The following is a 25,953-nucleotide window of genomic DNA, read 5'->3' on the forward strand; positions in this document are numbered from 1 at the left end:
GGCAGAAATAGGAATCATATGTGAAATGCATGAGAGCGTCTCTCCGAGCGCTGGGCTGGAATAGACGGTGCTTCGGGGGGTCCTGGTGGGAGCTGTGCCGCCCGCACCGCGCGGTGATCCCTCGGGCTCCGTGTCACTCCTACCTCCGCTTTTCAGCTGTTCCCAAGCCCGCCCTTTAGCTTTTGCAAGCAGGCAATTGCTTCTAGTGAGAGGAGCTCTTATTTCAGATCATTGTGTCTTCAGCCGGATAAGCAGATGACAGTCAAGCTCGCTGGGAGCATCTGTGCGTTGTTGCAAGCTCCTCTGTGCTGCCTTTCAAACTGGTTTTAAGATGTCTACAAGCTATAGATTTTTAAATGTCTGTTTTTACTATTTTCAACTGAATGTGCAGTCACTCCTGTGGTTATGGCTATGGAAACCCCTCCAGGCCATGGTTACAGCAGTATCGACTGAACCACTGAAATATTATTCTTGGCTGCTGGCTGGACTCCTCGGCTCTGGAAGATTCCGTTTCGAGTGTCAGGATTCACTCTGCAGTATTGGCCCACCCGCTTGCGCTTAAATCATGATGTCAGATTTTTGTTCTTTTTTCTTTCTTTGCGTTATTATCTGTGTCTAAATCGAGTTGATTTTGGGCAACCAAATGTGATGGTGTAGAGGGTACAGAAGATAGCTGAACTTGCCTGAACTGTCAGACAGCTTACTACTCCCAGTAAAAAATAATTCCTGCTCCTGCTATGATGTGATGGAAACTATGTTCATGTTGGAATAGGTTCTGTTTTCAACTGTAGTACCAGTAAAATCTCAGCAGAGGTTATTTCGTCAGTGTTGCCAGCATACTCACGTGGGTGCAGCCAGGATTTCTGCTGGCCTGGCCTGGCCGCCTTTGTGGTGTTGCAGTCATGTGCTTTACAGAGCGGTCTCAACAAAATGACTCATGCAAACCGCTCGAGAAGGCACTGCTGCTCCAGGTCTTAACGGGACACAAAATGAGACAGACAGTATAGCTGCTGGCGTTCCTGTAGCCCTCGGTTGTTTGTAGCTGTTGGTCGTTTCTGTGAGTGACTTCTGGAAAGTGACTCGCCTGCCTCTTCCCTGTTAAAATGCCCAAATGCAAGAGCTGTCAGTGCAAAAGCTGAACACGTGTGCTGCTGTGCTGAATTAGGAGTCTTGTTTGATGTATTTGTACTCATGTTCTTTTGCTTTACCTATTTATTTGTTTATATCGTTAGATGTTTAAGGTGTTTCGTTCATCGAGGATTTTTTGCTTTTACAACTGTTATACTGTGGATCGCATGCAGTTTATTAGTCCTGTGTGCAAACCCGGAGTAAGCTCTTTTGTTTGGTGATGCTAAGATGCGACTATCGCCTGTGGTGTATAAGGCGTTATCTTGCCTTCAGCTAATGAGGAAAAGTTTGCATGGGACTTATTTTTGTTGTTGTTGTTGTTATAAACCACATATATTTTTTGAAGTTTATTAACTATGAACAATTGTTTCCTAAATTTTCCCACAAGCACCAGAACTAATAGACCCTTTTCCTGTGGGCTTGTGTGACTTGTCCCTGACTCCCCTTCAGGTTCCCCCTGTGTCGCCGCCTGGCAGGTGGCTGGCCAGAGTGAGCGTGTGTTGGTGGCCTGGGTGGCCACTGCCACTGGAATACGTTTCTCTGGCAAACAGTCAGCGGGCCCAGCAGCCGTGGGAGCTGGGGTGGGTGCACAGGTGGGCTGCCGGTGCCATGTGTCGGCCTCTCCCCGCGGGAAGCTGGGCTCGAATTCAAGTGTAAGATGTTCAGTGCATTAGGGTGAGCACAACTGCATGACAAACGCTCAGGAGACTAGTAATTAAATTATATGCGATCTGGATACATGCTATATTGATTATAGTCTTTGAAAAGCATAAACCGAGCCATGTTAATACGTTGGATGGCTCAGGCTGCAGTAATTACATCTTTCTTTCCAGTGTGTCCCTTACTACAACCTCTTTTTGTAGCTTCCTTCTGCTTCTGGGAATGGTTTGCTGGAAGGATGAGTGTGCCATGTGTACTGTCCTGGGGATGCTTGCTCAGTTGGCTTCCCAGCGAATGAAACTGTCTGTACCATGGTGCTTTTTGCTGGATCACATCTCCCTGGACCTGCCTCAGCCTGCTCCTACCATCGTTGGCTCAGGTTTGTTGCAGCCTCTCGGCTGAGGGAAGGAGAGAATGGCTTGGATGGTTCTTTTTTCTGTGAATAATAACAATAATAGCCATTATACTTGTGATCACATAATGGAATACTGGAGTTCAGGTGAGAGAGGGCTACTTTCAAAATAATTAAAGCCAGCAAAGTTGGAAAAAGTGGTGCTTCAAGTTTATTCAATGTACCTCGCCTGTTATGCAGGAGCATGTGGTAAATTTTGCATGCTTAAGAAGCCTGATAAAAGAAACTGTTTCAGGTGCTAAAAAAAATGGTGTATGGGAGTCATTTGCCACTCAGCTGTGATGCCTAAATGCTGGACAAAACCTGAAATCACAGGCTGTATCAGGTGCAGATTTCTTGAAGGATTCAATAAATCATTGATAACAACACAGTGATCAACTGCCGTATCACTTTGTTACTGACATGCAAAAGTTAGGTGTAGTTACCAAGAGCGTTTCAGTAAGAGCATGCATTCATATGTACTAACTTCTCTATAGTAGCTTTTTTGGTTTTTCTGCAGCACAGGAAAAAAATATGCTCTTAGTAAATTCACACGTATCATTATATTTCTGCCATAACTTAACCTTTTTAAGCCCTGTATTGCTTTTGTGAAATCTGGATCTATAGTATTATGATACATCCAAATATGTCCAAATCCTCTGTTAGGATTTTAAATATGTGCTCAAGACTGTAACAGTGCATTTCATTTTGGTCACTGTCATTTTTAAGGAGCGTAACAGATCCAAAAGGTCAGTCTTTTGTTGTTTCTTTTTTTTTTTTTAATCTTTTCAGGTTCCCTTTTAGCTTGTAACTGTGTGCCACAGTTCATGGCTCCATCTGTCCGTGCTGCTGTGTAATCTGGGCATACACGTCCACTTCTGCCTGGATGGAGAGGAACAGTTTCCTCCCTGTGGAATTTAGAGTTGGAGTCTGAATAGGAGGTGTTTGGGTTCATGAAGCAGCCTTTATTAATTTCATCAGAAACAATGGAGTATCTTTTCATGAGCTTGTTCTTGCCAGTAATGGTGCTCGCGCAGCCTGTTGTGCAGTAGCGCTGTTGGGGAAATGTGGTGAATGCAATCTCTATTGTATCGCTTGTAAAATGTCACAGGTTGCGGAGTTCTTTTCCGTAGGGAATGGAATGGGCAGGCTGCTTGTGTGACAGTAACCTTTTCCCTCTGTGTAGCGGGGTGAAATGAGTTGTGCTACGGAACGGAGAAGGACTGAGGAGTACTTGACAGACAATGATAATTTCTGCAGAGCAGTGTGAGCTCAGCTGACCCTTAGGTTCCTTTCTCCACAGATCAGTGGGTTGCGGTTTGCATCAGGATTTACTGATGTGGCAAGTGCTCTTGTTTTTTGAAGCTGGAAAATCAAACCTGTTTTGCAGTTTTCTGCTCACACAGGGTGAAAATAAGTAAATTGATTTTTTTTTTTCCTTTTTCTTTGACCCTCCTCCCCTTCCCACCCCTGCTTCTTTCCCCCAGTTTTATAACTGGCAGTTATCAGAGAGCACTTAAACCTAAAAGCATTCACAGTAAGCTTTCATATCTCGTATTTCTTAAGAGGCTTTTAAAATCTAAATCTACCCTCTTATGCGCTTAAACAAACAGAAATGGAGAGTATTCCTGACCTGTTAAATATTGTAGATCTTTTCCATTTAAGGCCATACAGTACTTGGCTCTGGAATGATGTTACGCCTGAATTCATAGCGATCTGAGCTGGTAATCCGTCTTTCTGCGGAGTGATAGAGCGCTGTCCTGATTTCCTCTAACGGACCTGGGATGGCGCAGCTTCTTCCCAAAGCTGTCGGGTCTAAGGTGATGCAGGCTCCGCGGCTGAGCTAGCTGCTGCTCACAGGGCTTTGCTTTTTGGACTTTGCAGGATAAACGTTATCTCCAAACCTTTACGAACCTTGACTGCAGGAGGCTTGCTGGATAAAGATTTCAGAAGGTTGTGGCCTTTTTTATTTGTTTGGTGGTTTGGGTTGTTTTGTTTTGCTTGTGGCTTTGAAGGAGAAGGCCTTGGGAAGAAAAGCCTAAGAGGAGATCCTGCTGCTGTGTGAGCAGAAGGAGGCACCTAATGAGAGGGTGTAGAGGAGATTGAGAGACTCTCCTTGGAGAGCAGATGGGAGGCAGTGGCTACAATGCTGAATATAGGAAATTCTGACTAGGTACGAGGAGAAAATGTTTTACAACGAAGGTTGTCAAATATTGCAACAAGGTTATGTCTAACTTCAACACATTACTAGCAGTTACTGCTGCTTAAGTTTACATTTTTGTTCATTTATACCATTGAGTAGGCTGTGTTGCCTGAGTATACGCTTTCTTCAGCAGTGACTAAAATTGCGTCGGGTCCTGGATGCTTCAGCGGTGAATGGGTGAGAGGAGGAGAGCTTGCCAGTAGGGTATTGTGTCTGTGAAGTGTTCTGTGCAGTAGTAGATCAGACTTCTGGAAGAGCACAGAATTTCAAAACAAAAAATTAATATTCAGCAATTGATTTTGTTGATTTGTTCTTGATTCACTAAGTGTTATTCTTTTGTGGTGTGATATGTGGGTGGGCCATGAAAGGTGTTGGTAATCTCTGCTTGGCACGGGAGGGGAGGGTCCTGGTCAGTTCTGCCCCATACCCCGCACGTTCTGGTGGGGTCTAATGTGCAGTTTGTGACTACAGTGCATCATTCAAAGTTTTTAATACATGATTAATGTTTCTACATCTTCTCTTGACAGACTTTCAGTCTCGTAGATGTAATAAGGTAGGGGACACCTGCTTGGTTTTGCAAACTCTCTTTCTGTACTGTGAAGAGCCAGCAGTTTTTGAAGGGACAGCCCCCACAAACATAGTCATTTTGTCCTTTGCTATCAGATTGCTGTTGCCTTTTGTCATCTCTGGTACTTGTGTTTCATGGTCTTCTGCAGCATGGATTACTGACTTCCACCCATCTGTGAATACTTAGGGTCTTTCAGCATGGTAAAAGTTGGCCCTTTGGTAGTGCTATTTAACTGTTGGGTAGAGCGTGAGCTCTGATATGCTTCCTTTGAAAACCGATGGTCTAAAATGCTCAGAAGATGGTCTGCCATGAGCGAGTTCAATTCGCCACTGATTTTTCAGGTAGTGCAAAGTTCAGTGGATGCCGCGCTACCTCTCGTCGTAGGCATAGAGCAGGCTCCGTTTTGCTGTGCTGCTGGAAGCCCAGTCTGTGCCCTAGCAGCCTGGGATTAGGAGTAAAGCACAAATGGGGATATTACATGGCAACAGAGACGTGCAGAGGCAGCAGCAGTCCAGCAGACTCTGTTCCCACGTGTGGTGACAAGATACGTGGGATTATACATGTCTTCTTACGAAAAATAGTGAATAACTGACATACATTTTCCTTATGCACAAGAAAAACAAATGCAAAGCTTAGTTTCTTGTAACCTCTGGTATTTTGTTTGAGTTCATACAGTTTTCACAAATGCTGCAGCAGCTGTTGCCATACTTGTCCTTATTGCCTGAAAAGAATGCTCATCAAAATGCTGTCTTCAAGCCTTTGATTTACTTGGCAGAAAAGAACTGTGTTGTCCGATGCAGTATTTTAAATGATCTTCCTTTGACTTTCATCTGTGGATGTGGTTTTTTCCCTCTCTTCTCTGCCTGCCCTTTTAAAAGTCTGGGTTTTTTAGGCTTTCATAATAACCTAATGATAGGGTCATCAGATAGGGATTGGTGATCCTTGTTGTTATTCTCAGAGATAGATGCATATTCTGGCAGAGCAGAACTGTGGGTTAATCAGTGTGATGACAACATACAATTCAGCGAGAAACAATTCCTCCTATATTTCCTAAATAGAGTATTTGATAGGAATACTCTTTGCAATAAGTGCTGTACTGGAGACGTTCAGAGTAGAAGATAATTACTTGTAATTATGGAAATTTCTGCAAGGGAAATTGTCTTAATTTGTTCCTGTTAAGAAATGGAATTGCTCTAGTTGCAGCATTTGAATCCTTTTAGGAGATTAATGCAATCTTCCTTCATTACTGTGAATGGGCTTTGTAACCTTCTGGTATATCTGAAATCACCCTTTTAATCCTGCTCATCCGTTTGAATTTCTACTAAAACTTAGTTTGGTTTAGAAGAAAAATCAATAACATGCACAAAGCTTCTGTCAAACTGGGTCTGTTATTTCAAAAGCTGATAAAAGAGGTTAAAGATGAGCATACAGGAGCACAAGAGGAGGGTTAGATGTGGGTGAAGGTGAAGGAAAAAAGGTAAGAACTTACTCCTTACAGCAAAGGTGCGAGACGTGCGCATTGTAGACACGTTCTGGTCATCGTTGATGCCAAGTCAGAGCACATCCTCGAGCATGGTTTGTGTGCTGTGTGGGTAAGAAGCCTTTTCAGTGCGGGGCAAACTGGAGAAGATGGTAACAGAGTAAACAGATGGGCTGAGGAAATGGGTACGGCTCTGCTGGCTTTGCTAGGTCAGCGTGACGTGTCCTTCCCCTATGTGGAGAGGACGTGAACCCGCTCTGCCTGCCTGCCAGGTCACTCAGATGCGGTGCCATGCGCAGGTACCGGCACCCTGCCCCTCAGCGAGGCTGACGTCCCTGCTGCGCCCCGCGTTGCAGAGCTGCCGAAAGGCCGATGTCTCCGTCCCCTATTGCAGAGAGCCACGCTTGGGTCAAATTTGCCTTGTCAACACTGCTCTGCATTGGTTTTTTATCTTGTTTTGTATATGTTTATCGTATTTCTGTATTGGAATTGAGCGCTGGAAAAGAATTTCATGATTTGGAGTCTTTCCGACAAGTTTGAACGTCACTTCCCAATGTTAGGTGGAAAAATTTGAGTCCTTGGCTGCCAAATGAGATCAGCGCTTTTTAGCATATTTGTAATATTCTTCTCTGTGCATCTTTATTTAAGCAGAAGTTTATCCCCTGCTCTGGTTAACGGACCCTCGTAATAGGGGTTCCTGGGTCGGTTTGGAAGAACAGCAGCAGCTTGTGTTGTTAAGTGTATTTCCAACTGGAAACATGGAATGTTGGTTTGACAGGAACAGCTAAGCATGCAAATCTGACAAAATGCAGGCAAAGGGAGATGGTACAGTTCGTTGATATGGGCTGGGTGGGCTGGTTCAGCCATCGAGTAAGTATCTGGGAAGGAGAGCTTGCCTGTTGAAGGGTGGGATTCTTTACAGAAGGTGAAAAAGATGATCCAAAGGCTAGAGAAATGCCTATGGGATAACAGCAGAAGCCCAGGATAGCAGGGGTTTCTTGCTGGGATGCTGGCTTAAAAGGGTTTTGAGTGACGAGTAGGGAAATGTCTGATTGCTTTCTCCTGTGCTGAGAAAATCAGGACTTTATAAATAATAAAATACCTGACTGTGTCATCAGTTTGATTGGAATAATTTCCGAGACCGTTACTCTTCGGTTAGCCACAGATAGAAACGGCGGCAGCGTTTGTCCTGGAGTATTTGTTACAGCTGTAGGGACTGTGCCTGCAGCGTAGCTCAGAGTCATCCCCCCAAAGGCAGGGCTGTGTGACCTGAGCTGATCTAGACAAACGCTGCCGTAGCCCCACACCCCGGCGCTGGCATCGATGCTGACGCCGCTGGGCCACCCGGCAGTGACCCCGCGGGAGCATGTGTGTTTTTGGGGGGCTCAGCTCCCTCGGCAGCTCAGCTCGAGGGGGGAGCAGGGCACAGCGGTGCTGCCCAGCCAGCGGGACGAGCTGCTGCCAGCCCTGGCAGTGCCGTGCTGCTTTGGAGGCTTCGTCTTGGTGTTACTGCGTTGGGTGGGTTGGTTTGTTTTGGGAGTTGGTTTTGGACAATGAGTTGTCAAAACCTTTTTTTTTTTGACAGTTTTCAAAAAAAGTGGTTTTTTTCCCATTATATGGAAGTGTGACTCTTCCTATCAAAGTTGCTTGTTGTTTATTTAATCTTATTATTTACGAGCTTGCTACATTTAATGGAGTAAATGAGGATTGTGAGATGAACTTAAGTGTGACATCTAATTACAGACTGTGTTTACATGCCTTTCCCAGGAGCATGAACAGTTCAGTGACTTCAGCAATAGCTCAGATCTAGACTTGTTTAGTTTCTTGCCTGATGAACACTACGTTGGCACAAAATTACAGCTGAGCTGGGCATGTTTATGGGAAAGCCTAATCTGAAATGCTAGGATCAGAATTAAGTTTTGTGGCTTTATCTGCAAACAATTTCTGTCCTTTTAATGGAAAATAGTTTGTAAAAGCCGTTCTTGCAGTTAGTGTACAAATTGGTTGACCTTTCCTGGACGCACGTGCTTGTTTGGCTCCGGCTCCTGTGTCTGGACTCGGGGTGCTGGTCAGCTGAGGTGCTGCTCTGGGACAGCTCTGCTGGTACAGGACCCGATTAAAATCCTGCAGATCTGGGAGCTGCCATCTCCACAAATTAATTCAGATGCTACCTATTTGTAAAGAAGCATGCCCAAATATATTCTAAACTAAACTGCCGTCAGAGTGATAAAACAACTGTCTGATCTCACGGTGAACTATGCTGGTTTTCTTTCAGAGTTTTCTGTCTTTCTTCTTTTTACCTTGTCATTATTATTTTCTTCTCTGTTGTGAGGATCTTGTACACCTGCCAGGTGATGATATCAGCTCATCTGCCTTGAAACCCAAGTCTGGAATGGAAGGAAAGGTAACTCCATTGATACTGTGCCAGGTGCCCACGTTTCCCTGGCAAACCTGCTGTTTTGTAGCTCACTGCAGCCAGCACCGTTAAGGCAGGCTATCCGTACGCCTCCCCTGTGGGTGACTTCAAGGGGCGAGCAGTTCAGCCTTCTCTAAAAGTGGAATCACACCTAAGCAGCCATGAATTAACCTCCATAAATTCTACTATTTTTACTCTTTAAGTGGCAGGAAGGAGGGACTTAGAAAGCTGATACATAAAAATATCCAGCTGTGTTATTCATGTTAATTAGGACTTTACAGGGACTGTTATGGCTTGGCACCATCCCATTTTCCGTAGAAATGTTAAACTGTGATGGTTGGATAGCCCTTTCGTGAATTTCTGGGTTCTGAATTTTAGCTCTTGCTCAGATGCAGACCCATACCTGGCATGTCTGGGCAGGGAAGCCCCATTGCCAGTCTGTCCCAGTGCGGAATGCACACCGCAGGGTCTTCTCTCCCCCGACTTGCTGGTTTCTTGGCACATCCCTGGTGCCTTCCTGGCAATGGGAGTTCTGGTTTCCTGACTATACCTGTGAAGTACCAAGGGGCTGTAAAGCCACGAGTTCTTGCATAGTGAGGGCTTCCTTAGCCACAGGTCCTGTTACCGTAAAAGACATGAGAGTTACAGGACTTGGAAGAGCAATGGACTTTGGAACACAGCTTCCTTCGTTATGCTCTTACCATGCTGGTGAGTGTTGGTGGGTTGGAGTCCCGTGGACAGCCAGCCAGACCTCTCATAACCCCATCAGTTCTGTGTTTAGAAAAGCCGTTTTTGTTTAAACTCTGCCTCTGTTCTTGCTATTACCTTCTAGATAGGCAGTTTTGCAAAAAAAAAAATGGCCACTGTTAGAGCCAGCTTTTGTTGAATTAGATTAGGCTCTCTTTCTGCTAATTGTCGTCTTTGCCCTGTCACGGGCTTCTAGGCCTGCGTATAGTCAGGCTTTTGCTATGCAATGGGTGCTGCCAACAGCAGGTGCCATCATGGTTGGCATTCATAGAGTAAAATGAGATTCATAGTTAGGCTCAGACTCCAGGATGGTTGCAGGGACACAAAAGAGCAGATAGCTTTGGTAGTCTTAAGGATGGGTAAAGGATGACTGGTAGGCTTCCAGCCATGTTCCCAAGAAGGCTCAGCACTTTCTTCCCCACCTGGAGAGTCCTGATAATGGCAGCATGCTCTGTGGCCAGGGCAGAGGCGAGCAACAAAACTCAGCCTGCGTGGGTCTGATGAAGCTTCATGTATCAGCCAGTAGAGAAGGAGGGACAATCTTCTGTACCAGAGTTCTCATTTTATGAGATTCTGTTAAATTTTAATGTATTTTTTCAGCAGAGTCACTTAAATGTATTATAGGAGATTCCTTGCTGTGGAATCCCAAAAGGGATGTGTCTCAGTTTGCTGTGGATGTCCATAACAAATTTAGTTGTCAGAAAAATTCCTTACTTTCCTAGGGAGGCTTTAAGATTGTTCTGTCCCAATTTGCTTGGGTACTGAAAAAAAATATCTGTCTGGATTTCTGAACAGTTTTGTTTGCTTATAGGATTGCATCCACTGGAAGTTGAGGGCAGCTTAAATAATCTGACTGCATCTCGGTATTTTCTGTGATTACTGATGGTGATAATCAAACTGCTTGTAGCAGGGAGAATTGCATATGCAGCTAAGGTAGGCCCCTAGGTTGTTTACAGAACTTTCTGCATTTTCAAGTGGTTATTTCATTCTTAGGCCTTTCCTCCTGCCCTCCCCGAATCGTTTCAGCATTGCACTGTGGATATGTGTCAGCTGGACCTGAGTACGTGGATGCAGAAAGAAGCGGCATGAGGCGAACAGGCAGAGGGGGATGTGAGTTAATGGCCTTGTTAGCTCTCTTCCAACCTGAATTGTCCTATGGTTTTATGAAATGGAGAGGCACACAGATGGAGAAGGTGACTTGTAAACTTCCAGAGGAGGTATGTGGTTGGGATCTGCAGGCAGTTACAGTGTCTACACGTGCACTGGACAGGCCTGGTTCTGAAAGCTGTGCTGGGGGTGCACTGTCTGTGGTCCCTGCTTTGTACTGCGATTGCAGCAGACTGCGTGAGGCAGATTTGTGCTGTGGTCTCTTGCCGTGTTGCCTGCCTTTGTTCAGTTGGCCTTGTATGTTCTGCAGACCCTGCCTGGCAGCCTAATCTTGCAGAAGCTTGGTAGACGGGGTCACTCAGCCTCTAGCCCACCTAGGAAAGGGGTGAGCAAAGCAGAACTTTGTGCTTCGAGACAGTACAGTCTTTTCCTCTCTAGTGCTCATCCGTTTAAACTGATACACTTTTATCTAACACCAGTTCACTTCCTGCTGCTGAATAAAGTCTTACTGGGATGCAATTCTTGACCATGACACTTCTGCTTCTTTATTCTGTTCAGCCCTCTGTGTTGCATGTTTTCTCTCCTTAAGCCACAAGTATATGTATGTCTGCTGCTGCTTTGTGTGAGTGTGTACAGTGCCAGGAGTAATGGGGGCCTGTTTTTCTTGGGCCGTATGTAGTATTGCAGTGTTCATAAACTAGTGGGGCACAAGGCAGCTGAAGGGTGTGCAGAAGGAGTTGTGTTGGAGAAGTCACAGTCGTTCTCCCGTTAGCTGAATCTCCATCGTGAGGACTCATCAGCTGCTGTTGCATTAAACAAAGAACAGGGCTGCATCCCCAGCAGCGTGGCCAGCAGGGCGAGGGAGGGGGCTCTGCCCCTCTGCTGGGACCCCCCCGCAGCGCTGCCCCCAGCTCGGGGGTCACCAGCAGAAGGACACGGACCTGTTGGAGCGAGTCCAGAGGAGGCCACGGAGATGGTCCCAGTGCCTGACGGGCTGGCAGGAAAGCCGGGAGGGACTTTGTTTAGGGCCTGTAGTGATGGGACAGCGGGGAATGGCTTTAAACTGAAAAAGGGGAGACAGATACTGGGAAGAAATTCTTCCCCGTGAGGGCGGCGAGGCGCTGGGACAGGCTGCCCAGGGCAGCTGTGGGTGCCCCATCCCTGGCTGGGCTCAAGGCCAGGCTGGACGGGGCTGGGAGCAGCCTGGGCTGGGGGGTGTGTGTCCCTGCCCATGGCAGGGGGTGGGACTGGGTGGTCTTTAAGGTCCCTTCCAACCCAGACCATTCTGTGATTCTATGTACAGTTTCCTTCATGTGTAAAAATGCAGTCCCTGTGCCCTTGGAGGTGTTATTTTGGACAGTAGTCCATGCACATGAGCTCTGACACTTGGACCACCAGCTTCTTGTTAGCATAGCTGCTCTTGAAAAGTCCGGGGGTAAACTTTGTTTGATGTAGAAAGCTGAGAAATTATTTTGAACTAATGTTTAACTTCTGTCTGGGATTTTCTGAGATCAGGTCAATGCAGCTCCAATTAAAGAAAAGAAGAGAACATCTCTCTTTCTGGAAGTGGCTCCTGCAGTAAGTATTCCTATCGAGCTCCTGTTTTTGTCAGTATGCCACCACTTATTAGCAACACAATAAAGAATAATTTGTATTGTTAGGTTGTATGAAAAGCAGATTGAGCTATAAGGTGTTTTTGCGGTGAAGAATCGTGCTTGAAAGCGAGCCAAAAGCTGTCGTTTCCCTTTTCATCTGTGAAAAAGTGCATTAGCACTGTCAATCAGCAGGCATCAGAGGTTAGGCAAATACAGTCGGCATCTGCCAATAACATCAAAGATTTAACACATCTTGTATCAGAGTTGCATTAAAGAAAGAAACTTGCCACATGGGCATAAGCCCCGCTGTGCTTCAGCTCTGATGACCCTGAACGAGTACCTGACGCCTTGCAATGTGCAGCATGCCGGCCGTTACAAACGGTGGTGACTGCTCTGAGCGCTGGGGAGGGAGCCCCGCTCTGCTTTGTGTCCTGCCTTCTGTCGGAGCAAGGGTTGGTAAGGCCAGCTGTTAAGGCTACCAAAGTTTTTCAGCGTTAGGTCATGGTGTGTCACACATCTTGGTGCAGCTGGTTGTATGATGGTGAGTTTTTTTGAGTACAGGTGTCACTTTTTATGTTTTTCTTAAATGTTTACTCTGTACCTGTGTGTAGCTGGCAGAAATTAAAAGCTTCCTGTGGGGTCTGTGTGTTGCTTTCCTTGCAAGCAGGCATTATCTTCTGAGCAATCAGTAGCAGCAGTTTCAGCCCAGCAGTCCAATCTAAAACTCATCTGAGTAAGCAGTGAAATTCCCATCAGCTTTGATAGCTGTTGGATCTGGATTTGCCCTACCATTTTTATGCCAGGACTGCCGAAGGCGTCAGCGTGAATAGTGCATGTTCTTTTTCTGACATTGTAGCTTAAGCTTAGGACCTTGTCATACCTCTACTATCTTTTAAGAAAGATGCATTTGTGTGTGTGTGTTTTTTCCTTTTTAATAGACTGCAATAGAAGTCTTCAGAGTCTGTAGGAAATGTCTGTTTTCCCTCACCCTATGCCCCTGCCCCCCCCCCCCCCTTTAAAAGAAGCTAGTGTCTTCTAGTCTACTGTGAGGCTTTTAGGGTAATGGGAATTTTGTACAGTTTAGTGATTCAAAAGAGCTCTCTTGGTGTTCTGTCATGGGATAATACATGAACTGGGGGAGGATAACATTTTGACAATTACAATTTAGAGAGTTAAGGCAAGAAGGGATAGGCTATTTATACTATAAATTAATTTCAAGGATAGTTACTGTGTTGATTGTGTGTGCCCTCTGGTATCTGTTTCAATGCTGAGGAAACAGACAAGATTTCAAGGCTTTTTTAACAATTTAGCAACAGTTGCTTTTCTTTCTCTGCCAGTTGACTGGATTTTGCATCAAGGATGTTGAAGCTCTTGCACCCTTCTTTTTATGCAAAAGTGTTTCCTGAACCCGGTGATCTCTGTACTGTACATTACTCAGATCTCCTCTGAGCTAATCAAGAACGTCTGGGGTAACTGCTTCTTTAGTGGTTCTGAATTGTCACGGTGACTCTGGGGGTGTGCTGGGGGCTCAGCGTGGTGAGTGTTCCCACCCAGGTCAGGAAGCTGTGAAGAGTTGTGCCTTTTTTTGAGTCTTTTTCCCATTTTGGCTTGGAAGCTGGATTGTTTCAATTTGTCCTGCTCAGGGGATGAAACATCTAGATCTTATGAAATAAAATTGTAAACATGCTACAGCACTTTGTTATAAGCAATTCAGCAGTTTTAAATGTAAATGGTGTAGGATTATATACTTGTTTTGTTATAGCTTCCTAATTCTGCCTGCCTCAGCACTTTCTTGACAGTTAATTGCATCATGGCTTAGAGAAGCTTTCCATAAGCTGCTGAGGACAGCTTTGCTGAAGGCTGACACTCTTTCTTCCTTGGTTATGTAGTAAATGGCCACTCTGAGATAATTAGTAAGGTGGTGCTCCGGTGGCCTGGTTACTGTCTTCTGCAGCCATGTGCCTATGAAGTCCTCTCTCCCCAAAGTTTGGAGGTCTGTTGTTTTGGACATGGATGTGTGCAGTGCTTAGAATCAATACACCTATGTTTTGGCCGGTAAAGAAATGTAGGGAAAGACTTAACATTTCTCACAGGCACTCAGTGAGAGAGATGTAAAGTTCCCCAAAGCTACAGTTGTTCTGGCCTGTTATTTCATCCCAGAGGGGCAGCCTTTGAAGTTTACACTGTGCCCTGATGTGCTCAGTACTTCACTAGTAAGTTGACTGCCCATGTTTGACTGTAGTTAACTACAGACATAGCGGCTAGGAAGGCTGATGGTAAAGCCATTCGCGTGCTAATGATACACAGAGATTCTGGCCATCGTATTGGGTTCATTCGTAGTTGGCACAGGTAAACTAGCTGTGTGCCTGGAGTTTTTGGTTGTTCTTCTATGTGTGCCATGAAACCCAGCATTTGTGCTGTGGTTGATAGGTGAGCTCCGTGCTGAGGAGGACAGTTGGGGTGGTTGTGTCAGTCTGGCAGAGGGCTCTGGCTACGGTGGAATGTGGTGTCTTTTGGATTTGTGATCAGAGCAGTGCTGGTAAGGCCACCAGTGTTTCGGCTATTGCTGAACAGGGCTTGTGCAGCATTGGGGCCTTCTCTGTTTTTTGCTTGGCCCCTGAGGTGGACTGGGGGCTGGGAGGGGACACAGCTGACCCAAAGTGACTGGAGGGATATTCCATGCCATATGACGTTGCGCTCGGCAGTGGAAATGGAGGCGGGAGGGGGGTAGCCATTGCTCAGAGACTGGCTGGGCATCAGTCTGCTTGTGGGAGGTGGTGAGTGATTGCCTTTGCATTGCTTCATGTGTTGTTTTCTTTCCCTTTCCTTTGGTTATTAAACTGCCTTGACCTACGAGTCTTCTTGCCTCTGCTCTTCTGTCCCACTCACAGGACAAGCGGGTGAGCGTCTGTGTTTTTCTTAGTTGCTGGCTGCTGCAGGTTGTCAGTGGTTTCTCGGGGAACGCAGGTAGTGCGTAGTCTTCGCAGGTTCCTCGGATACCCAGTGTCATGTAGCTTGCAGTAAGCAGGGAGTTACTCCGTTCTTCCCATGCATGTCTTCTTCTCCTGCCATGACGTGATCAAATGATTGAGAATTGGCAGACCAATACGAGGCATGGTCCTTGGGTCACTAGCGGGGACCTCGCCTACTAGGATGTGTTGGTTGCAGTGTCAGACTACAGCATCGTGCACGATTGCTGGCCTACAGCTGGGCCGAGCTGACAGGGTTCTGGGGAGCGACCCTGTGAACAGAAGCTGGTTTGTGCTTACAACTCCATCTCAGCGTTTGGCCCTTCTGCTGACCACGAGAAGGGCTCCAGGTGTGAAAAGCCCTGCCGCGTGCTCGGGTGCGGAAGAGTTTGTGTTGTGAAGTCCCTTGTCACCCAACAGCCTTGTCCTGAGGTAAGGCAGAACAAGGGCTCATGCTTGACAGCTTCATTTCAAATAGAAGAAATGTACAGTTTTGGTCGTAAAAAAGCATTTGAACAGGTTTTGTAGGGATGTAGCTTGTTCTTCTGTGTGTGGAAGCTTTGCATCAAGACTTTGCTTCTAGAAGGAGCGTGGGAGCTGGGCGAAGTCTCGGGGTGCTTTGGCAGGTGGGTCTGGCTGGCCTGGCGCGGGGGGCGGGATGGGTGCTGTCACCAGCCCTCCTGGTTCAGGAGGTGAAATTCGCTGGAGCTTTGGTGTCAGCCTTTCTGGGCAGTCTGAGCTGCTGACAAACGTCACTGTGATTGGCACCCAGGGAGTGAAGGGGAACCAGACCGTCATCTGGCCTCCAGCGAAGTGGAGGAGCTCTCCCTGGGAGGCTAATGATGGCAGCTCATCAGACTGACACGGGTGTTGGAGCCAGCTGGTGTGGGGAGGCACGTTGCTGAGGACAGCCATGTGCTTCATCAGTCTGGTGACTAATAAGCAGGTTTTGTAAGAAGAGAATCTAGTATGTGATGCATGAGTAAAGGAGGAAGGCAAGGTAAATTTTTTACAGTTCTGCTAAGAAGTCCAGTGCTCTTCCTATTACTAATTTCTCCAGATACTACTTTAGCTTTTCCCTTGTTTTCTAGTCTTCGGAGAGTAGGAATGCTTTTTGGTTTGCACTGTTGCAGAACAAGGGTCTTGGCAGCAAAGACAGCCGTGTCCAGTTTCACCTGAGATGAGGTCTTGATGCCATTGTGGTGGTACATGGTTAATTGCAGTCATGCTTAAGTTTGAGACTCCTGGGTATAGGTTGACTCACTGTCATTTTATTCTCCATTTTTCCAAGGTCCAAACCACAAAAGCATTGGCAACTGCTGTCTCTTCTGGATGGCGCTGTCTCGGAGATGCTTGGCAGTCCTACTGAACAGTGCGTGCAGAATAAGTTGCAGGGGCTGCCTGGTCAGGTCTGACAGCCCTTTCGCTTGTTTTCCTGTTACTTCTTCATATTCTAGCTCTGCTGTTGAGGAAAACCATCTGTCATAAGTCTCAAAGTAAATACTTCCAGCTGAGCCTTTTGGACTTTTTTTTCTTTACTTTTTTTTTGTTGCCCGCACCTCAGAATCCAGCAGGCATGACAACCTGTAGTTACTTGTGAAAAGTGCAATGCGCTATATTACTACTTGATTCCAGTTATCCAACTATATTTTTGCATTATATCTCACAACTGAGCATTCTCATCAGGGCTGGGGTATGGATTATTATGGAATTTCATGTACGGGTTGTGTATTGAGCTGTGTTCTTTATCAAGGTGATGAAGTTCCTGATATTCCCAAATCTGCCTTTCGAAAGTACTGGACCCCTGGCATCTTCAGCATTTCTGTTCTCATTTCTGTGGTTCTTTATTCTCCTGCATAGTTTGTCTTTGGGCTCTCACAATCCTGACTGGCTCTGTACGTGGCTTTCAGAAGCAGGAAGTGATAAACACCAAACTTTGACAATTAGTGCAGTCAGGAGAGTTGCTCTGTGTAGGTTGTCTGATGTGAATGAATGCATTAGAAGGAAATTTTCCTAAGGGAAATTAGACTGAAAGATGGAGGTGGACCTGTCTCTGTGTGTGTCACTGTCTCCATGAGAAGATATGTCTTCTGAGGCATAATTAAAATTCCTTCCAATTATTCTGACAACATACAGTGAATGGATAAGTGTGGCAGTTGAATGACAAGCATATATGCAGACTGGCACAGGCAGACTGGGTGAATTTAGTTTTCTGACTATAACTTCTGTTATGAGCTGAATTCATAGTTGTTACGATACAGACATAAAGTTGAATCTGCCATTCCAGATGCTGATTTCTGTTTTTTTTTCTCTGCTTCCTGCAGTACGTAGCGATCCCTTACTAGCTCAGACTTTCCTCCCAGGTCCCACCGCATGCAGTGGCTGTGGTACGTCATGTCTGTGGCAGCTGAAGCTGAAGCGATGGTCTGTGGCACACCCCACTCAGTTTAGGGAGAAGATAATGTGGCTTCTGATGTGGCAAGATGAATGCAGTTCAGTTGGTCGTGCAGAGCCTTTGGCTGCATGAGTCAGTCTCCTGTTTGCTTAGAGCATCTAAACCCTTGAGGCTTAAAAGACTTATGACCTGCCAGGTACAACATTTATTTCTTAAATAGGTTAATAGATTTTCTAGTTTTAACCTTAATCTTATCCCGTTAATCATCTCAGCATTGACTGATTAATGTTTTTGTTCCAATAAGCAGCTAAAACTAGGATTCACCCCATTGTAGATGTTCCTGTGAGCTGCATTAACCTGTACCCTCTTTGTAGACTTGTGCTTCAATGCAGCATAAGTGACCCCAGATCTTGCAGGTATCTCCAGAGACATTATTAGCCAGACTATTAGAATCTGTACAGTCCTGCTGGTCATTGACCTATCCACTTTTGTGGAAAATCTGTGGCTTCCCTAGTAGCTTCTAAAAAAATCTGGACCCCAGCCCGAGGTAATCTGTGCCACGTACACCGATGTACTAGTCCATCCCTTTGGAGCCAGAATGTGCCTAGTGCCATTTGTGCCAAGTGTCAAAACAGTGGTTGTCTTAATGTCAGGCTGCATCCCAGGGCTGTCTGGGTCTTTGGGAATCGGCAGAAGTGTGCAGGGAGGTGTCCCCGCTCCCCTCCATGTTTGCTGCTGTTTGACTTGCTGTGCCCAGTTGAACCCATCTGACAAATGCAGGTTCCAGTGGAACCCAGGCACGTCCTTGCCCTGATACTTGCTTCCGTTGGAAAACAGCGTTCTCCTTTGAACAGCATTGGCTCCCGGGAGGCGTCCAGCCCAGACTTGTTAGGTGGTTTGGGTGCAGATGGCATCGAAGCTCTTGACTTGTGCAGAAGATGACTTAAATCTGCATTAACATCACTTGTCCCTGAATCACCCGAACCTGTTCGTGGGGTTCTTGTCCCAGGGCTGATACCCTGCAGCCCTGCACCTGGTTGTTCTCTGTTGAGCCCCCATCTGAAGGGACAGGTCTGCGGCGCTGAGGTTCATGAGCTGTCTTTGTTGTGGACCGGCTCCCAGAGGGTTTCCATTTCTATTTATCTCGAGTCTGCCGTTCCGAGACGCAGAAGGGAGCGAGCCAGACTGCTGCAGCTGGGGTGTTTGTTGTGGAGCCTCCCAGCCCTCAGTGATCAGACCCATCCCTTCTCGGCAGCAGTTTTGCTGCAGCCTTCGCTGCCATGGAGACGTATCACCAGTGGCCATTAAACTGGTGCTGAGATGGCGTCTCCCTCTGCCGTGACTCCTATCGCTGCGCTTCCGTCAGCATTTTTCTGGTTTGAATCCTGCTTTGATGAATTCCATCTCCTCCGTGCTATGAGCGCAGTACCTTGTGCCCTTCCAGGCACATGGTGCTTGGATGTAACACTTTGTGGCCCAACAGAAGCTGACTCGCTCGTCCTTTGATACCTTTTAATCATTGAAATGCAGCATTGTGATCTGTCTCTGCCATCTGCTTTTTGCATAAGGCTTCTCCTGGCTTTCACATGATGTGTGAGGAGGCAGGAGATCTGCATCCTGCCCGGAGAAGAAGTGCTGGTGTGCACGTGGGGTCCAGCTATGAGAGGGTAACTGATCAGACAGGAGTATATGGAATTCTGGTATGATTAGGGACCCTGTGCATTAAGTGGGAAGTTCTGTGACAGGCAGGGTCCTGTGGATTTTGATAAATATGCCTTACTTTGTCAGAAATTTGTTTTTTTAACTGTAGCGAAGAATACGCTCATCAGGCAGCACATCTGCAGAAAGAATTTAAAAGGTATTTACTTACTGGTTGTCAAATTAGTCAATTTGTCATAGTTTATTCATGTGCTCGCTAGAAAGTGCGCTAGGGGAAACAGTCTAAAATACCGAGGACTGCTGCTGTGTAGTAAAGAGCATGTAAGGAGTTAGATGGAGTGGCAGAGGGGTTGTATCAATGCTTTGACTCGTGTGAAAGCTAGGGTAGGATCATGGTCCTCTGAGCCTCGTAAGCAATGAGCTATGAACATGGAAAATACCACCGAGAGAGGCTGTTCTGCTGGAAATCCGTAACGCCGTATTAGTTGGTTTTGTTCCTCAGTGACCGTAGAGTCTCAGGACTTAGTTTACTTATTGTAGAATCATGGAATTATACAATAGTTTAGGTTGGAAGGCACCTTTAAAGGTTGTCTGCTCCAAACCCCCCTTTCTTTTGGTCGGACTTGGAGTGATTTGGCTTAGTTAACCGGTAACCACTGGTTACCGAACCGCTGGCTGGTTAGCGGCTGGGCTGTGTGAAGCATGGGTGGTTCGTTGTGTCCTGTCTGATGAAGCAGACGGAGTCTCAGGGCTGTCTGGTTCTCAGATGTCAGTAGCAATGCCATGTGCTATTTTACCTGCAGTGCCTTTGGGTGCCCAGGCCCCAGCATTGCCCCTGCAGGCTCCGATTGTGAGGAGTTCCTGAAGGCTGCAAGTAGGCTCTGCTCAGCGTGACTGGTGAGGCATTTGAACTAGTTTGCAAGTCTGATACTTGAGGACACAGAAATGCTTGCACGCTGGCTAAACGCACTTCCACGTAGATGTGAGATACACTGAGAGGGTTAGAATGGTTTAGGGGTGAATTACCTGGTGGTAATAAGAATAGGGAGAATTCAGATTTTGCTGCGGTTCAAATGGATGTGGGACCATTGCTGATGGATTTCTAATCAGGGAGAGATAATGTAGAGTAGTTGGAAGAATCCTTAAATCAAAGCAGAAATACTGAGTCAAGTTAGAGTCCTTCATTTGACGGCTTAGAGTTACCTTGTGTTTTGTACTGGCATGTGGCAAACAGGCTTTGGTGCTCTTGTACAGCGTGAAAACTTGTTCAGCGGTCAGAAACCCGCTGTGATGCACAGCATGTTTGGAATAGTCTGCCCCAGTCAGTATGTGAAGCCATGAAGTGTGCTCTGAAAACACTGCCTTCCCTGCAGACTGTGGTTTCGGGATAAGCAGGTGTACGCTGCTAGCGCTCTTGTAGGGGACTCGTTGCTCAGGGATGGTTTCCGTGCCAGCAGGGCCAGCACAGATGTTTGTGGAGCTGTACTGTTGATGGTCGGTGAACCAGACACAGATTTGTGCATGCGCTTGTGTGACCTGGATCAGTTCCTCTTGAGGCAGGAGAGCAGGAATACCTTGCGGTTGAACTCTTTGTTACGTTAAAGTGTGCCTTGTGTTGTTAGCCGGAAACATGCTGCAATGTCTCTCAGGTCAGTAGTCATTTGTCCATTTGAATTTGACTGTGGGAAACTGTTCCTGACTCAGCTAGGCAGCCTGGCGCTGGAACACGAGGCAAGCTTGGTGCCCTTCAGACGGGCACAAATGTCTGCGTAGCCTGACTGCACTGTGTCGTGTCCCTAATTTTCGACATGAGGTCTTCCCTTACCGTGAGATTCCCTGCATCAGGATTAATTTCTGATTAGTAGTCTTAGGTCTCTTGGGCAGTGGAATTAATATAACCACCTCTTTGAAGCAATCAGTGCTTACATCCTGCTGCTTTGTTCTGCTTTCGAGACGAGTTGTGCTGAAGGGAGACAAAAGGAGCTGCGGCTTCATCTGGTTCTCTTGGTTAATGCATTTCCTTCCTTGTCCTCCGCATCCCAAATCTGACCGTGCAGCGTGTTTGGTGTTAGTTATTCCTCCATCTCCTTTGCAACCTGCCTGCTAAAGCCAGGGGTGACTGTGTGGGGAAGCAGAAGGTTGGCTGGGGCAGTTGGGGAGCTTGGGCCCCTGCTCTGCGCAGGAAAAGGCAGGAGCTGGAGCTGTCATAGCGTTGCTGCAGTCCGGTTGTAGTGAAAATGTGTGGAAGTAGCATACGGACAAATTTGTTCCCAGTTTGTGCAAGGAAGTTGTCTCAGATCCCCTCCATTTGTCTCATAGGTGGTAGAGGAAGAAACTTGTAATAAAAGGAGGAAAACTGCAAAAAACCCTCAAAATTTTCTTACAGCGTGAAGATGTGCTACTTACTGCAGTCAGCCAGTGAACTACTAATTAAAGCAATATTTTAACAATAATTGAAGTTTTAAAAATTGGATTGCTGTGTTTTTGGGGAGAGATTTAATATTATTTTCCAACTTGTAGGTTATTTCCAAACTGAGCAGATAAAGTTAGAGCTCATTACTTTACTTCACTGTCTTTTAGATTTTATTGAATTGACTCTACCAAGTGGTGTGTATAGCACCTCTGGTTTCTTTTCTCCATGGTTATGTTATACTTGCTACTCGTGCCTCGTGTCTGTGGTCTGTCTAGATCGATACACAAGAGGTGTTTTTAGAAGGGAAGTGGTACACCAGCTACACCAACTGGTATATGCTAAGACATGGGTTTTGTCAGCTACAAATATACCCATGTGTATTTGTTTTTTAAAAATGTGGCTTTAACTCCTTTAACAACAAATCTTTAAATTTGGAAACTCTTCCAAAATGGACTTGAATGACAGCACTGATAGGTCATGCCACCTTGGGGCCTTCGGTGGCCTCCCTTGGTGGGCTGCCAGGGACTTTGCTGGTACGAGCAGGGTCCAGGTCACTTGTCACTGAAATGCAGCCGCTGCAAGATGGCACGTGGTGACTCCTAAACAAGTCTGGGGCGCTGTGAGCAAGACCCCAGTGCTTACTCTACACCATTCAGCTGCTGTATTTATTGTGAGGCTGCTACATAAACTGCAGGTTTGTAAGATCCTGGGACTCCCCCAGGCAACTGTGCCTGTCTCCTAAACGTGGCTTTTACACAAAGTCCTGTTGGCTGTATAAAGTGCTAATCAGTTCATCATTTTAATCTTCGTTGTGGTTTTTTTTTCAGCTTCTGGCATGGCTAGTGTTCATGAGACAATTCCATCTTTGTTTCAGTGTCGTGGTTTAATGCTTGGCGGCTGGTGACAGTGCTACGCACGGAGCTTGTGAAGTCGCTCTGAATTAGTTTGCTCGCATCTGTGTGAAGAACTGCAGCCAAAAGCCTCTCCTTTCAGAGGATTAGAATCACATCATTACTGGAGGGAGTTCAGAGAAGAGTGAAAAAAGTGATTAGGGGCCTGGAGGGACTGATGTATGAGGAAAGATCAAAGGGGCTAAATTTGTATCATTTGGATAACTGACAGTGAACGGGAACATGAAAGTCTGTGAATATTGAACGTGTATAAACAGGGAAGGGTCGGGGAGAGATTATTCAGGGTGGGATGATGGGGGGAGTGGGATTACATTAGCAAGGGAGAGACAGCTGTTAAATAGGGAAACTTCCCAACAATAAGATGTTAGGGTATTTAGTTGTCTCTTGCTATAAATGCAACGTCTTAAGCTACTGCTTTTAGTTTCACTGATGAACACACATAAAATGTTCTAGATAGAGGTAAGAGTATGAAGCCAAGCCTGGTGCAGAAATTACTCACCCTGTGGTTGTATGTATCTTCAGCCTTGGTGGCCACGTCTACAAGGTCTAGCATCTGATTTAGGTGAGACTTGCTGGACAAAGCTGCAGGTAGGACATGGTGAGAAACAGGCCTTTCCCAGCTTTTTCATCAGGATTAACGTAATCGGGCTGATGGAGGTCACCTGCCTGTACCGTTCATCCTTCTGCAGCTATCTGGGATTTCAAAAGATAAGTACTGGGCAGGGCCAGTAGTTGAGTTGCATGATTCAGAAGTTTGGACTACAGCCTAGATATTAAGGTGGGATCTAGGACTTTACTTTCAGAATTAGCAATTGCAGGGATTAGTGATATTTTAGGTGATGTTTCCAGGATGGTTCTTTCAGAGTGTATACTCTGCCAGGCGTGTCCTGTGCTCTTGCACCTCGTGGCAGTTACGTTCATGCCTCTCCCACTGAATCACTTTCCTAACAACCGTTAAGTGAGTCTAGGCTTCTGTATGAGCTGATTGGTTATTTTTTCTACTGATGTTAATAATATCTTAATAAATGCAGAACACATTTTGGCAATTTCAGACTTAAGTTCCAGCTGAATCTTTGCCTTCAAGCTAAAATTTATTTTAACTGAAGTGGTGGCTGTATGGGGTCTTTTGGGCTGGCTTAAAAGTTTTCCTTCCCAGCTGGTTATAGTACCAAAGCCTGGGAGCAGGACTGTGTGTCATCACTAACTCTGCATTTTCTATTCCATTGTTAATTTAAAGCAAATCTTTTACATTACTCTATCATATCTTTGCCAGTATAAGCTGTTGTAGCACTCTAATTTTTCCTGTCTAGCTGGGAATAATAAATCCTCAGTTTGAGGAGACTACAACTGCTCTGGACTGGTATGCTTCATGTGACTGGTAAACAGGATTAAACCTTCGAGAAGTTCAGGGAAAGACTGAGCTTATAATTATCAAACTGCAGTTACAGGGGCGTGAGCCCACGTATGCACGTGTTCAGAGCAGTGTGATCTGTCAGTGCCTTCCCGAGTGCTGCGCTTGCTTCTCTTTGCAGAAGTGGGCAAATTCCTGGGGGGGGTGGGGGGTGAGCGAGCGGCTGGGTGGGCTGAGCCGCCTGCCAGCCTTAAACCACAGCACCAACCCTGCAAGACAGGGTGTAGCAGATAGAGCTGGGAAACTGGGCTTAAGAAAGACTCCACTTTGGTGTTAATTCAGGTTCTTAAATGCCAGAGCCGCTTTGGAAGTTTGCCTGCTGCCTGCCGGCGTGAGGGGTCCTGGGCTTGCTGCTGGCATGCCTGTGGTATTGCTCCTCTGTGAGCCTGCCCTGTCCCTGTCCTCACGTTGTAACCCTCCGACTTGTGGACAGCGAGAACAGCACAGGGCGCTTTCACCTCTGGGCTCCCAACTCCCCCTCGCCCAGCCGATGCCCACCTGCTCTCTGTGGCCACCGCCGGCTGTGCTGCCCGGCCACCCGCTGGCCTCTGCCGGGGCTGGCTCAGCTCCGGCGCTCAGCTCCGGCGCTCAGCTCCGGCGCGGGCCAGCACTAGCGAGAAGCAGCTTAGGAGCAATGGGGCAAGCGGTGCGTGTGTCTGATGTGACAGGAGTGCGTGTGTGGAGAAAGGGGGAACAGTGGATGAGTGTAGGATGGGGACGTGTATTCAAAAGCGAATGGGGATAGTGTGTTCCCTTGCTATTGTGTATTTCAGAGCAAAGCTTATTGATTCAGGTGCTTGAGGTAGTGGTGCTTTGAAGCTGAATTTCCTTTGGGAACACTCATGTGAAAGGGCAAAAGGGAGATGATTAAAATTTAAACCATCAGACCCTGAGGAATTACTCTTTCTTTTTTTTTAAATAAAACTACTATTGAAGGAACAAACATTTAGAGCTACCCAGATCCCTATTTAACTACTGCATCCCTATCTAGGATAGATTAGTGATAAGAGGTTGCAGGGTTAAAACGCTGTGTCTGGCATGAAAATGCCAGGTGAGGGGAGAGACTGTGTTTGCCACGTACAGAGCAGATGTTCTTTTTGAGGATTTGGTGGCTGTTGGGTGCCTTTCCACTGGATAACTATACAAATCTCTCAGTTGTTTAGGAAATGCAGTCACAAAATAACATCTCAACATCATTGTTTGATATGCCACTTTTCTAAGCTTTCCATCTCCCCAAAGGAAGATGTGTGAGCAGTCAGCCTAGAAACCAAATGGGTATTTGCTGATATTAATGTAGGGCAGTGGTTGTTCCACTAGCAAGAAGGCAGTCTTATGGTGAACTGTTTTTTCCAGACAGTAAATTTTTCAGGTTTTCTATTAAAATATTTTTTGTTGGGGGTGGGGTGTGTATTGTGGTTTTTTTTGTTTTTTTTTTTTTAATTTGGGATTGTTAGGGTTTTTGTTTTGTTTTGGGGTTGGTTTGTTTGTTTGTTTGTTTTTCATGGAGAGACTTCTAACACAATGTTAGACTGCAAATACCAAGATGGTCCTCAGAATAATTTTGTCCTAGTCAGGCTTAATAGGCTCTAGTTCAAAGCAGTTGTCCTGAAGAGATTGTTAGAGGATTTCCTGATCTACTAATGTACATTTGACTTGTTTTCTGATTGCAGACTCTCTTGTGTGAAAATGTCATATGGCCCACTTACCAGAGATTTCCAGGCTATGTGTTCGCAGTTTTCCCACAGGAGCATAAACATGTGCAATACCTGTGTGTTCAGCCCCGCTGAAGAATGACTCCAGCATGTTATCAAATGAGAATTACAATTTTTGGATTGCATGGAAAATGAGAACATCTGATAGTGAATGTCCTGTAAGATATTTGTAACAACTGTGTTCATTC

The 25,953-nt window shown here is 46.1% G+C and overlaps 1 protein-coding gene across 5 annotated transcripts in view; it reads left to right on the top strand.

The window, feature by feature from the left end:
* Window positions 1-25,953, top strand: part of TTC28 (tetratricopeptide repeat domain 28) — a 191,592-nt gene that overhangs the window by 63,230 nt on the left and 102,409 nt on the right. For 2 of the 5 annotated variants that reach the window (XM_080405593.1, XM_080405594.1), the window contains exon 3: window positions 12,216-12,278. The exons of the other annotated variants lie outside the window; for them this stretch is intronic. In XM_080405593.1, coding sequence (XP_080261719.1) covers window positions 12,216-12,278 — 63 coding nt within the window. The remainder of the gene's footprint in view (window positions 1-12,215; window positions 12,279-25,953) is intronic. 5 annotated transcript variants of the gene reach the window in all.

This window comes from Falco punctatus, assembly GCF_963210335.1.
Source record: "Falco punctatus genome assembly, chromosome: 1".
Lineage (NCBI taxonomy): Eukaryota > Metazoa > Chordata > Aves > Falconiformes > Falconidae > Falco > Falco punctatus.